This window comes from Perkinsus marinus, assembly GCF_000006405.1.
Source record: "Perkinsus marinus ATCC 50983 genomic scaffold scf_1104296962378, whole genome shotgun sequence".
NCBI lineage: Eukaryota > Perkinsozoa > Perkinsida > Perkinsidae > Perkinsus > Perkinsus marinus.
The window spans coordinates 58,023-70,271 of record NW_003205427.1 but is presented as its reverse complement, the minus strand read 5'-3'; the positions used below and the strand labels follow the sequence as shown (position 1 = coordinate 70,271).

The window sequence follows — 12,249 nt, the reverse complement described above, 5'->3', positions numbered from 1 at the left end:
GAGTAGGTTTTGGAGAAGTCGGGATCGAATCCGAGAATTATTGATGTTGGAGAGAAGTTCCGAGTGAATCCGAAGTTTTCCTGCCCACAGCGGAAGATCAAAATCCCACCACCAGCTCAGGTATGTTTGTGAAGCGTCACGCGCCACGAAATTATCGGAGGCGTGAACTGTGTCGTTGGTTCCTGGGGGAGAGTGTTGTTGTTATGTCAGGATGAGACTCACAAGGCTGAGCGAGTGCAGGAGGATCGATCGATTTCGATTGAGGCGGCTATTGTGCGAATTATGAAGACTAGGAAAATGTGTAGTCATCAACAACTAGTGTCGGAGGTGCTCAGTCAATTGTCATTTTTCAAGTAAGTTCGAGAGCAATTTCGTGGCGAGTGACGTTTTGCTGAGCTCAGACCCAATCCGAAGGTTATCAAGCAGCGTATTGAGCATCTGATCGAGAGAGAGTATCTCGAGCGTGATGAGAATCAGCCTAACGTGTATCGGTATTTGGCGTAAGGGATGAATAAATACAACACTCCACAGCTACTGGGTGCTGCAGTTCTGATTAGTAATACTATTGCGGTGTCGGTGGTGATGACAATTGTTTTTGCAATGAGAGTAGCGTTCAGTAGAGGCCTTCAATGGAAACGGTAGTTCCTCGTATAGCACGGTAGGAGGAGGGCTTTCGTCAGTCTCGGCGAACTGATAGTTATTGTATCAGACAGAGTAGAGATCTTTGCTACATCTGGGGAGGAGATCGTGAGCGATGGGAGTGCTAGAGTGGACACTGTGGAGGGCAGTTGTAGGTTACTGAGCAGCTGAGGTGCCTAGAGCGTCGTTGCATTCTACAGCAGTGGTTACTGAAAATTCAAATAACTTTGAGAGAAATTGTATGGGAAACTATAGCCACTGAATTGACTGGAAATTCCACATCATGCAGACATCCCCGTGTTAATCTTGTGTTGACACTCTTTTTTTCAAGAATCGGTAAGAGAGTACAGTACGCGCCATCTAGAGACGGGAAATACATGTGGGGAGGTAACTTTTTCTACACAACGACTTTGAAGCTGAAATTGTTGAATGCGAGGCCCTCTAATACAGTTATATTGCATGGAACCTGTCTGCAATAGATTTTGGACAAAAAATTTTACGGCACTTTTTTGCACGGGTCCGACCACGGTATTGGTAGCCACCACTTCTACTAGAAGTGGTGGCTACTGTTCCCTGCCCCCCCGACTTGTATAGTGTTGGCGACGGTCATAGAGTCTCTGTGGCTTAGTTTAGTTTACATTCCAGCTGCTGTCTTCTTCAATACTGTCAACGCGGCATTGAACGAAGTTGAACAGTTCCCTGCATCGATTACTTACATGGGTTTCATCATCAATCTGGTACGGCGAGAGTCTCCCTAAACGCAGATCAACCATCGGAGTTGACGTCGCGTTGTGTGTTTCCTGTACGAATCTCGTAGTGTCTCCTTTTGTGCAATTGGCGCTTTACAGCGGATCATCAGCCTGTGCTAGTTGTGATATGCCCTCTACAGAGCTGTTGAGAGAGATTATGCATCTGCGTTACTTTCAGGTGTTTGAGCCGTTGTTCAAGAGGAGTTACACAGTCGTTGCGGAACTCATCCATAGATGGTTGCGGTAAGTTGTCTTCTGCTGATCGTCTCGGACACGTCGATTTCAGAGCTGCGAAGGACGACTCGTCACTTCGTCAGTTCGTCATCACTGTGGTGACTTTCGGCATGTACTCGAGAAAGTCTACGGTGGTGCTATTGAGAGTTTCCTGTTGACTATTAAGGTGGTGAGTTGGTTGGAATTTTCGGTGATGAACATTTGTAATTGTTGACCTTAGAAGTGCCGAGTTTTGGTCCATGATATAGTTGGAGAACTGCGGCAGGAGTGGTAGGTGATGATGGTCCTCCGATTCTCTAGCAAATGTGCCTTCACCACTGCCGGTACGTGGTGGTGTGCTCATTGGAGTCTATCATAGTATAATTCTTAATCGGCAGATGAGGAGGGAGTCCCCACCATCGCATGCATGAAATGATAATGCTTTCTTGTTGCACTGTTGCGTGATACTTTTGTTTCCATGTACTGCTAGTCGTTGTTGAGTGTGTAGATGACTCGGCTTCCTCGCTGGGGTTTTCAGAGGAAATTCTTCCCTTTGTTAGATTTTGTTACCATATAAGTCTGTCTTAATGTCTCACGATCATCAACTTGAACATACTCTGCTAGTCGGCGCTGTCACAGTGGCGGTGGGTCCCTCCTCTTCCTCCTGCTTAGTGCTGGGACATTGGTCGATCAGGTCGTTGGCGCTTCTGCGTTTGCTGCCAGGAAGTGGTGGGTGAACTCGCACATCGCCTTGAGGAAGGGACGATCCTTTAAAGCGAGGTTGATTGACAAAAGTAAGCTGCTACTGTTGCTGAGCCGTCGGAGGGCTGCTCATCCACTGTATTTCAGCTGACGTCAGTCATGATGTTCGTCGTTTCACTTTCGCCTTACCGCACCAGAACGACATCCTCGGCCTCCCCATCGGTCACCATGTAAAGCTCACAGCGAGCATGCCCAATCCAAGGACTGGTAAGAGCCCTCTTCCCAACATATTACATGCTATCATCGTCGTCGTTATTATGTAGGGTTGGGGCCTGTTCAGTCGGTATCACGACCATACACTCCTACCACACTAGATGACCGTCACGGGTCCTTCCAATTAGTAAGGTCCAGGCTTGTGTTGGGATAGCTCATCTCGGATGGCTAGGTTATTAAAGTTTACTCGAGCGGTGAAGATGAGCGTCATCCCGATGGAGGTTGGATGTCGCAGCATCTTGATAGGATGGTCCCTGGCAAGGACTCTATCGATGTCACTGGTAAGCTACACGGGTTGAGCAGTTTTGAGCCGAGTAGAAATTAGTGTTCCTGCTTAGGTCCTGTGGGCCGCATCACTTACAAGGGCAACGGCATCTTTTCCATAGTCCGCAGTGAATGCCAGAGCTGTAATGGTATCAAGAATGTCGGTATGATCGCTGGAGGTGAGTCCGGAACCTACTGGTCTTTCAACCATCAGCATCTGCTTTAGGTACTGGTATCACGCCTCATTATCAGATCATTCAGCATATCTTGAGAACGAAGGATAGTATGAACATGTCCCTGCTGTGTGCGAACAAGACACCAGATGATGTTCTACTCGGTCCTGAGCTCGCTATGCTTGCTGACAAGCATCCTAATCAGTTCAAGGTAGCCTCAGTAGCTTCCAACGGATTTGCTAGTACTCCTCGTCGTGTAGGTTCATCACACTGTGGAGAACGCCTCGACTAACCCCAGTTGGAGTGGCTATGTTGGCCGGATTACGAAGGATATGCTTAGGGATACCATGCCTAAGCCTGGTGAGTCGCTCCGTCCTTGTGACCATGTACTCCCCCTGTGTTAGGTCCGGAAACGCTGATCATGCTGTGTGGCCCGAAGCCTATGAATGAGGCAGCTAGAGACATGCTCAAGGAGCTTGGTTATGATAAGATCTACTATTAAGGTGTCTCGTCGCAGATTGCAGCTGGCATATTATCGCCTTATTAGCGCAGAACTCCCGGCTCGGGTGCGTAAGGTTTTTCATATCTAATCCGAGATATCAGTGCGTTACTATTAATCTGCCTCCGACTGTGTTCGTGACTACTGGTCGCGGGAGTTACCACTTTTCACAACCGTGGCGACTTGAGTTGGTCCGTAGTGGAGGGCATGCGAGTACGTGTGAGACTCCCTTGAGTTTATTATGAAATGCATCGTTAGCTGCCGCTGATGCTCGCTCATCAGTTGATGTGAAATGAAGAGATGCGGGACAAGACTTTCATCGAGAACAAAACATGAATTCTATCCTGTTACGAATGGGATCGTCTCGTATGTCTCGTTTCTGGTCTCGATGATGACAGTGCGCTCCATATGAATGCGATAATAGCAATTCAATATTGGCTCCGTCATCGGATTGGACTGATTATACGCTACGATAGCAAACCGGAAGCGGCGCTGATCAACATTTCTTCCAATCAAGTGCGGGATACTGATATTTTTCCATTTATTGATGGCGGACACTCGACGCAACACCATATCTCATACAAGGGCATGATTCATCATCATGTCAATCCAACTTGATACTAGTCCTTGGCTCCTAGAAGTTGAAGCATGTCCGAGCTCAAGCGTGAGGCAATCCCACCCGGTCCTCATCAGTCTGTTGGTTGGGTTTGGCATGCCATCCTATTTTCATGTTAATGCCAGGGTCGCGCCGACGTTCAAACGTCATCCAAAGTGCAACACACGCGATGAAGAGGATGAACCCAGAGGCTGCGTACCTTCACGCGGAACGCAAAAACGTCAAGTCTCGAAGTCCCCCATGAGCGCTCCGGATGGCATCTGGCCATATCCAGACCAACGCCGTGGATTAATTTGAATCGATTCTTTGGGGGGTATATGAGAAGACCCGTAGACCCAGCTTGACCGACATCACAGCCGCAAGTGTGCGTCCACGACGGGCTGCTCCATCGAGAGTGTGCTTCTCTGGAGCCCCACCAGTGTGTTGTTTCACCCTGCCGAATGACACACTACGGCAGTCCTCTCTTCTGTTAATATACCTACTCCCCACCAATAGGCTGCTGCTTGTTGTCGGAGGCCTTGGCAGGAGCGATGTTTTCCTCGAGGCACGAAGTCGACACCGCGACTATCTGTGAGGTCGCTTTCTGACTCAAATGCTGTATGTTGCAATCTCACCGAGTGTTTTTGATTGTGGTTGACGGACACGTTAGCGAGTTTGACTTCACGGGAGGTGGCGCGGCCGAGGAGCGTCTCAACGATGGTTCTCGCCTCGAGGCCAATCTCGCATATGTGGTCAGGGTTCGCTACATTCGACGACGCCCCTAAGTGGCGCATCCGGAGATCGACCCCAGAGGAACACTGAATGATATCCCTAGAGGCCAACACTGGATGATTCCCGTCAAGGGGTTATTTTTCCCAGTAGTTCATATTCAAAGTCATAATACCACCATAAATATATATCAAGGTTATTATGAAGTTATACTTGTTAAATGCATATAAAGGGATATGGCTATGAGTAGTGGGGACACTCCACACTTCGTGAACGGAGGTGGGATGGTTGTAGTGAACGACGCACGACTCCGTGTTTCCCTTATAAGAGTCTCACCATCAGCTATTCCACAGGATCCTCGCAGTGACTCACAAAACGCCGAGGGTAAGACGACCTCGATCTCGCCAGTCTTTGGGGACTGCCAAGTTACTTTTAGAGATCTTCTCAATGGCTATCACCCGTTCAACGATATCAGGACTGCAAACGACGCCGCAGAGGAGGGCGTGGATATTCTCCCGGCAACCTGAGCACTGTCCGAGCCCGGACGTGGGGGACTCCTGCACGAATGCAAGGGCGTGGGTGAACCTGAGTATGGGAGTAAGGAGGTGGCAATGACTCTGTTATCGTACACTTCCTCCACAGCCCATAGCTGCCTCTCAGCACAGCAGACCCCTCGAGTCCAGAATGCACATGGGCTACCCAAAGTGCTGTCCGGGTCACTGACAGATCGGTCACTCGGAGCCTCGCCGGTGAGGGGGCACTGTCGCGTTGAGTGCGGCGAACGACTATCAGCGTGCCCTGTTGAGCAGCACAATTTGGGTATCCTACTCGGGGACTTTGATGAGGCTGGTCCCGTCATCGTGGAAGCTTATAGACTCGACGGGCCCGGAGGCATCCTGAGAAGCGGGCACTGACAGCACTATAGGGAAGGGCATCCCCACCAACTCTACGAGACTGATACCCTCTGCAGTGACCTCTGCCCAACCCTCAGCCATCCATGTCCTTGGATGATGATACTGCTGGGAGGAGGAGGCGTCCAAACCATCCATCGCCGATATGGGTGTGGAAAGGAGGAAGACGAGCAGCACCCATACAGTCGTCATTATGATGCTATTCACGAGGAGGGGAAGTAGTATTCCCGACTCGGGAATCCTTAGATGCCTTATAGACGTGGCAATGCTCTCTGAATTTTCTATTGACTCAGTCCAAGCCTCCATACGAGGAGCAGGTCAATGACTTCTAACTCAACACTTGAGAATGCAGAGCCAACTGAAACTGGCGTTCACCAACAGCAGAGACACACACACCAATGCGAAGATGATGCTGATGATAAAACAGCTCATCCTCAGGCCTTGAGACCCTTCATTTCCAGGAAGGCATCCTGATTGGGTTCTCTACCGAGGAACTCCTTGAGCATCTCCGAGGCGTCTACAGCACCACCACGGGACAAGATGGTCCTGACAGGGGAGAGTGTTGGAATGTATGTTTGCTTTGATAAGTCGAACTCACTACATTATGGGAGCTTACACGTGACAACAACTAACGAGAAATTCCTCGCGATTTCCATATTGTCACCATGTAGTTAACCATGTGCATATATCCCCCCAACCCTGACCGCGAAACCCACCTCCTATACTCCATCCCCGTCTCAGGATTCAGGAGGTTGTTGGGCTTCTTGAACTTGCTCAAGAAAAGATCATCAGCGAACACTTCAGCCCACAAGTAGGAGTAATATCTAAATCAACAACGTCGAGCTGACCCATGGGGCCACCCAAAGGCTTAGTACTTTGCATCATAACCGCACATGTGGCCGAAGGTAGCGGGAAAGTGACTGCCCTCTTGTTGCCTCACACCCATAGTCTGCAGGGATATGTCGTTGAAGGTCGAAGTTATATCACTCGGTGGGGCCACTGTAATAGACTCAAAAAATATCCGAGATCGCACTCACGGCTTACCTCCATGAATGGTCTGATCGAAGTTGTCAAAGACCAACTGCCTCTGAGTGTTGATGCCCTCATTGGCATCCCGCGATTTGATCAGCTTCTCGATGAGGTCGTCGGGGAGCGGCTCCTGGGTCTTGTAGTGGCGCGATAAACGCTTCAAAATCTGAATTAAAATCAAATGAACTAGCAGTGGGCGCGCGCTTTTTACATCCTTCTCCCAACACCAATTCTCCAACATCTGCGAGGGGCATTCGACGAAGTCCTGCTCCACACTGGTGCCTGCGGGGAGGCAACTCCTGGGTGTAGACCGGCAGAAGTCTTACCAGCAAACTCGGCAAATTTGACGTTTTCAGCGCAGATGTGATGCATGCAATGACCGAACTCGTGGAAGAAAGTGACGACCTAAACAGACCGGGAAGGTTGCTCTTGGTGGTGGTGGTGATGGCGAATACTACTTCATCGTGAGTGAGGAGGGATGGTTTCTTTGGAGTAGACTTGGTGAAGTTGCACACTAGGGAGCAAACGCCATAACTCCTCTTACCATTGTAGACGACATTGGGCTGTAGAGGGAACAGCGCCGCATGAGAGTACCTATCGAGTGGAGGAGATACCACGGACGTCAAGTCGACGAGAGGAGGCCCACTTGCCGTCCCTAGGGAACATGTCCATGTAACAATAGCCGATAAAGTGGCCATCAGCGGCATCATTCACAGCCAAACACACGACGTCTTCATGCCAAACGGGTTGGTCGGTGACCTGATACGACGATGGAGTCCTGTGTCTTTCGAATAGCCCCAACGGTGGTGAGTTCAAACCTACTCTGATGAATTTCAGACCGAGAATGCTCTCATAGAGTTCCAGGAGAGTCTTAAGGACGTGTTCGAATGGGAAGTACTCCTGTATAAGGAGCTGATCTGGATAGGGCGTAGTAAAGCAGGGTTTCCCAGCAGCAGCAGCAGACTCACCAACAGAATAGTTCTTTTCCTCGACGAGATTGCGGTAGTAGCTCAGATCGTAGGAATCGAGAGCTTCTTCCATCGACGCGCCCTGAAGCGAAGGAGGAGGAATGTTGACGGTGACTGGTGACACGATGAGACCCTACATTGTCCTCCTTACGAAGTTCCTTCAAAAGTTTCATGTCGCTCTCACCACGGGGCCTGATGACGATGATGATGGGTTTAGCAATATATGAAAAAGATATCCTATTACTTCACTTTATCCTCAATACCGTGGAGGAAGTCTCTGACCGTTGGCGCATTCTTGGCCATTTTAAGCTCAGTGGCAAAATCAGCATGCGAAGGAAACCCCAAGATTCCAGCCTGCCACCAGGGACAGTAAGGGCACCCCCCTTGTCGAAGTCGCTCACCCTCTCCTTCCTCAGCTTCACGAGCTCAGCAAGGATCTCCGTATTTTCATCAGCACAACGATTGTTGAAGGCGCTGAGAGATGGAAGAGGTATTAAAATTCAAATGATTTTGGATGTCTACAAGTCCATTTTTCTCCTGGTCTCACGGACCTTGCACTTCTTGGCTATGGGGATGTAATGGGGGTACTTTAGTGTAACCTGAGGATGAGGGAAAAATGGAGGTGCCGGGGATCGAACCGGGGTAGTACCTTGTATTTGCCGGACTCTGTTTTATCCAAGGTCTCGAGGAAATCGTCGGGCATACCTTCCAACTCCTCCTTACTGAACTCCAGTACCTAGCAGGGACCCCGATCAACAGGAATGCAGAAAGTTGCTAAGCAGCAAAATATAGAAATCAACATCCTCAGAAAATAGAATTGTCTACGGGGACTCATTTATACGTCTTCCTAGTCGATTCCAATATGCAATGAGAACGACTTCGACGAGTCAATACAGATTGTTAATGGAGTTCAGATTATTGTGGTAGTGATTATTACAGTGTTTTCCTCGCCGAGGTTTTTACTGAACTTGATTGAGAGCTCGGACATCCTCTTCTTTATCTTCTCAATTTCCTCCCTAGTAGCCTCATCCAGATGAAGGCCATTACGTTTGCCTTCCTTGATTGAACGATCGAGCAACCTTGTAAGTGATATACTCCCCCCCCACCGGCTCCCTCACAAGGCCCCTACCTTTCACTCTCCGAATCCATCTCAGGGTGCTGGCCCTGCAGGGCCACTAGGACATCAAAGACGTCCTTACGCATGGACATCTCCACGAGGTGCTCCGATAGTTTCTATAGAGCAACATTCAGCAGGGGAGGGGCTGATAATGGGACGAAGATGACTCACTTGATCGGCCTCGGAACTCGCTTCTCTGACCTCCTTATCGGGGGAGACGTTTTGAAGGAATTCCATGGAACTGTAACGGGGGTAAAAGTCCACCCAAAACTCGTTGGGGACTCCGAGGACGTTTTCGACGGTGATATCGGAACCTGGGAAGAGGGAGATGGTATTTGGTGGGAAAGGTGTGGTATTACCTTTTAAAGAGGCCAGACGGTTGTGCATGTCTGTGGACTCCTTGATGAGGTCAGCGGTCTGAGACTTGATGTCATCGACTGTGAGATTGAAGTTGAGTCTGTTGAGGGAAGTGCTGAGAAGAGGAAGGCGATATGAAGTGTGATTCCAGCACGGTATAGGGGGGACTCGACAGGAGCCTACTACTAGTGGGAGATCGGTATTGGTCTCTCGAGGTTAGTCCACAGTAGAGCTAGTATGAGTACAATGAACGCCACAAGACGATATGCACCATCGAGGCCCACACTGAGACGGGCATCTAGTAGTGAGAGGGGCTCCCAAGGGAGGACCACGATGAACTCACCTCATGAATCGGGTTAACGATGGGCGCAGGAAGGTGGGGTTCGATAAGGGTCGAAGGGCCGCTGTAAACATAAAAATATGCTGAAGTAAAATGAACGGTTGGGATCGTTTATCATCCATTGTGTGCGCTGTCCCCCCTGAGAGGTGAAGGTGGAATTGTTGTGGTACACAAAATTGGAGGTCTCTGGAGGTGCTTGCAATGGTGCTGAATGATGACACTCTATTCTACACTAAGTAACGCCATGTTGTTCGGTAGGAGCCTACGGGAAAGACTTTCGTAGTAATTCCTAATCGCTCAATGTAGCATGGCTTCCCACTGAACTGGTTTAGTAAGGGCTATGCTGGATCGCTGGTGAGACAACTTGTCTCAGACAAGGGGCCATGTATGTAGTAGAATTTGAGGGGGATGTTGATAGAGCTTGTGGAGTTGTAGGATGTAAATCCAACAACGTTTTGACGCCCGACGGAGCAACCAGATGCTCGTCAAAGCGTTTATCCTTTTCTTATAGTTTTTAACATCACGAAAATTGTCGCTACTTAGGAAGACAGTCCTTTTCCATATACTCGAGTAGACTGACAGAGGATCAAAAGCGATGTCTTTTCGGCCTCTAGAGATGACATCATCACAGACTATGCTCGGAAGTTATCGAATCAAGGCACACGAGATATCGATCATTTGGGCGCGCGCGGTTTCACGGTTTCGCGGACCTTGCGTCCGTGTTCACGAGGAGGCTTGCTTCCTTCACGGGGGAGAGGAAGGTCTTCGCTGGGAATCTTGAGGACGGTGTGACACCCGTTGGCGCCTGCTGACCTCGCTCGATCGCTGGCTGCCAGTTTGGTCGCCTCTTATGCCTTCAGCACTCCTGAGGAGGACCCCGATATGTGGGGCATTGAGTCCATGTGAGTGGCTTGTAACTCTACGGGATTTGCTCTTATCGTATGTCGGAAGGATAGTGTCGGTCGGTGTCTCCTAGGTGAACTTTGAAACACGTCATTATTGTTGTCGGTGATTTCCTACGGGGCCGCTTACTGTCAACGCAATTAATGAGGTCAGTGAGGCTGCTGCTACTGCTACAATAGCATTCTCACGCGGTCGGCACTACTGTTGTTCTCACCCTCCTCATTGTAGAGACTGGAGCACATTGTTGATGCTAAGTGAGGGGAGCGGGCATGGAGTTCAAGGTGAGGTAACTATCACTTGAGTGAGTTCACATAAGCGTGTTGAGATCGTCAGATGCAGGTCTAGTAAAGGAAAGGGTAAGGGGCTCGGAGATTATTACCCTGGTGTCAAAGGCAACTACTACAGTAGTCGTGAGCAGTAGGTGACCAAGAGTGCCCCAGTGCTGGTGAGGGTTAGGTGATAGTAGAGATCCATTGCCTACTAGACAGAGGACGAGGTCCTGGAGATGGGCACTACGATAGACGGCGATGAGTGTGATGAGCACTTACCAGCATGCTAAGATACAGTGCTTTTTATTATTACTACTGTTTTGTAGCTGTTGTGATGTCAGGTCGGGTTCCGAGATAGTTATTTTGTCTTTGTATTCCTCATGGCTTCGGGAAGGTGTAGTCTGTATCTCACTTGTGTTGTGTTGTCAAATGCTGGTCGATGAGAAGCGGGCGTAGTTGTTGTTATTGTTTCAGTTGGGTTGTTCTTTTAGTCTCGTCACGCATCACCGTCTCGTTGTTATTCGTGGTATTTTCTGTGCACAATCCACGACTTTTATTCCGGTCAACGATGTCTAGCTAGGTTTCTGTGTAAACCTAGAGAAGCGCTTCGGCGTTTGTGGCCCATCTTGCGTTGTGGCGGCTGCGGTCATCCTGTTGGTCATCATTGTGAGGTTGGCCGACCAAAGCGACAAGTGTTGAAAGTGGGTGAGATGGACCCCCAAAAGATCGTTAAGGAAGAGCTGTCCGATGACGAGCTCGTTGATTTCGGTATACAGTTGGCTCAGCTTGCGAGCGTTGCTAAAAGCAACAGTAGGAAAGTATATCACCTCCATTTCGCTAAGGTAGGTCTAGAGAGGGAGGAGTAGGTCCGGATGATGTGGTTCATTTAGGACTTCCTTATGGAAGCACTGGAGAGGCAACAAGGAGCTGTTGCTGCTGGAGGTGGTGGTCGTGGCTCAGTGAATGAGAGCTGCGAAGTAGAAGGCATTGTTGATCTTGGTAGGTGGGGGAGGTAGGTCCGACTTGGTGGTATGATGATGTAGATGCGAGCATTGATGCTTCGGATAGTCTACGAGCACATTTAGCGGCAGTTCTTGTGACCTTGGGGGAAGACCCTAAAGTTGTGAGGGAGAAGCTTGGTCCATGCGAAGTGGAGGAGGAGAAGGAGCTGATAGAGGAAGAGGAGGGCATGCCCGAGGTGGGTCCTTGTTGGTGGTGTCGACTTTGTGAGGATGGCATTAGGTTGGGGTCGCCACGGATAACGGTGAGATTAGCGTAGGGGCGAACACCTCAGCCGCAGCTGTTCGGGAATATATAGCTTTTGATTCTCCTCACAAGCCGACCTCAATAACGGAGGTGGGTCTTCTTCTTCTTATGGTGATTTCTAATACACTACTATAGTGCTCTCAGAATAAGCGTTCTTGCATATCGAGAGAAGCTATCAAAGGTGATGTTTTGCCGTGTTATTGTCTATACCGTAAATCGCCTTAGTCCTGCCACCACGGTCACCTGTTATCAA

General features: G+C 49.4%; 2 protein-coding genes across 2 annotated transcripts; one reads left to right on the top strand and one right to left on the bottom strand.

The window, feature by feature from the left end:
- Window positions 1–2,188: 2,188 nt before the first annotated feature.
- Pmar_PMAR022950 (NADH-cytochrome b5 reductase, putative) lies at window positions 2,189–3,515 on the top strand (the record flags this gene model as incomplete). Its single annotated transcript, XM_002771789.1, has 9 exons — window positions 2,189–2,245; window positions 2,296–2,395; window positions 2,451–2,570; window positions 2,627–2,703; window positions 2,749–2,857; window positions 2,915–3,019; window positions 3,067–3,224; window positions 3,274–3,373; window positions 3,418–3,515. 9 exons carry the CDS (start codon window positions 2,189–2,191, stop codon window positions 3,513–3,515), a joined length of 924 nt encoding a protein of 307 aa, XP_002771835.1.
- Window positions 3,516–6,181: 2,666 nt separating this feature from the next.
- Pmar_PMAR022949 (Thimet oligopeptidase, putative) lies at window positions 6,182–9,632 on the bottom strand (the record flags this gene model as incomplete). The annotated part of the gene is made up of 21 exons (XM_002771788.1): window positions 6,182–6,293; window positions 6,464–6,571; window positions 6,623–6,746; window positions 6,792–6,942; window positions 6,988–7,058; window positions 7,103–7,181; window positions 7,232–7,370; window positions 7,423–7,535; window positions 7,599–7,693; window positions 7,745–7,858; window positions 7,896–7,936; window positions 7,989–8,098; window positions 8,146–8,218; window positions 8,267–8,343; window positions 8,394–8,480; window positions 8,682–8,823; window positions 8,874–8,977; window positions 9,033–9,175; window positions 9,221–9,333; window positions 9,405–9,503; window positions 9,562–9,632. The coding sequence occupies 21 exons, from the start codon at window positions 9,630–9,632 to the stop codon at window positions 6,182–6,184; spliced, it is 2,166 nt and encodes a 721-aa protein (XP_002771834.1).
- Between the last annotated feature and the right edge of the window lie 2,617 nt (window positions 9,633–12,249).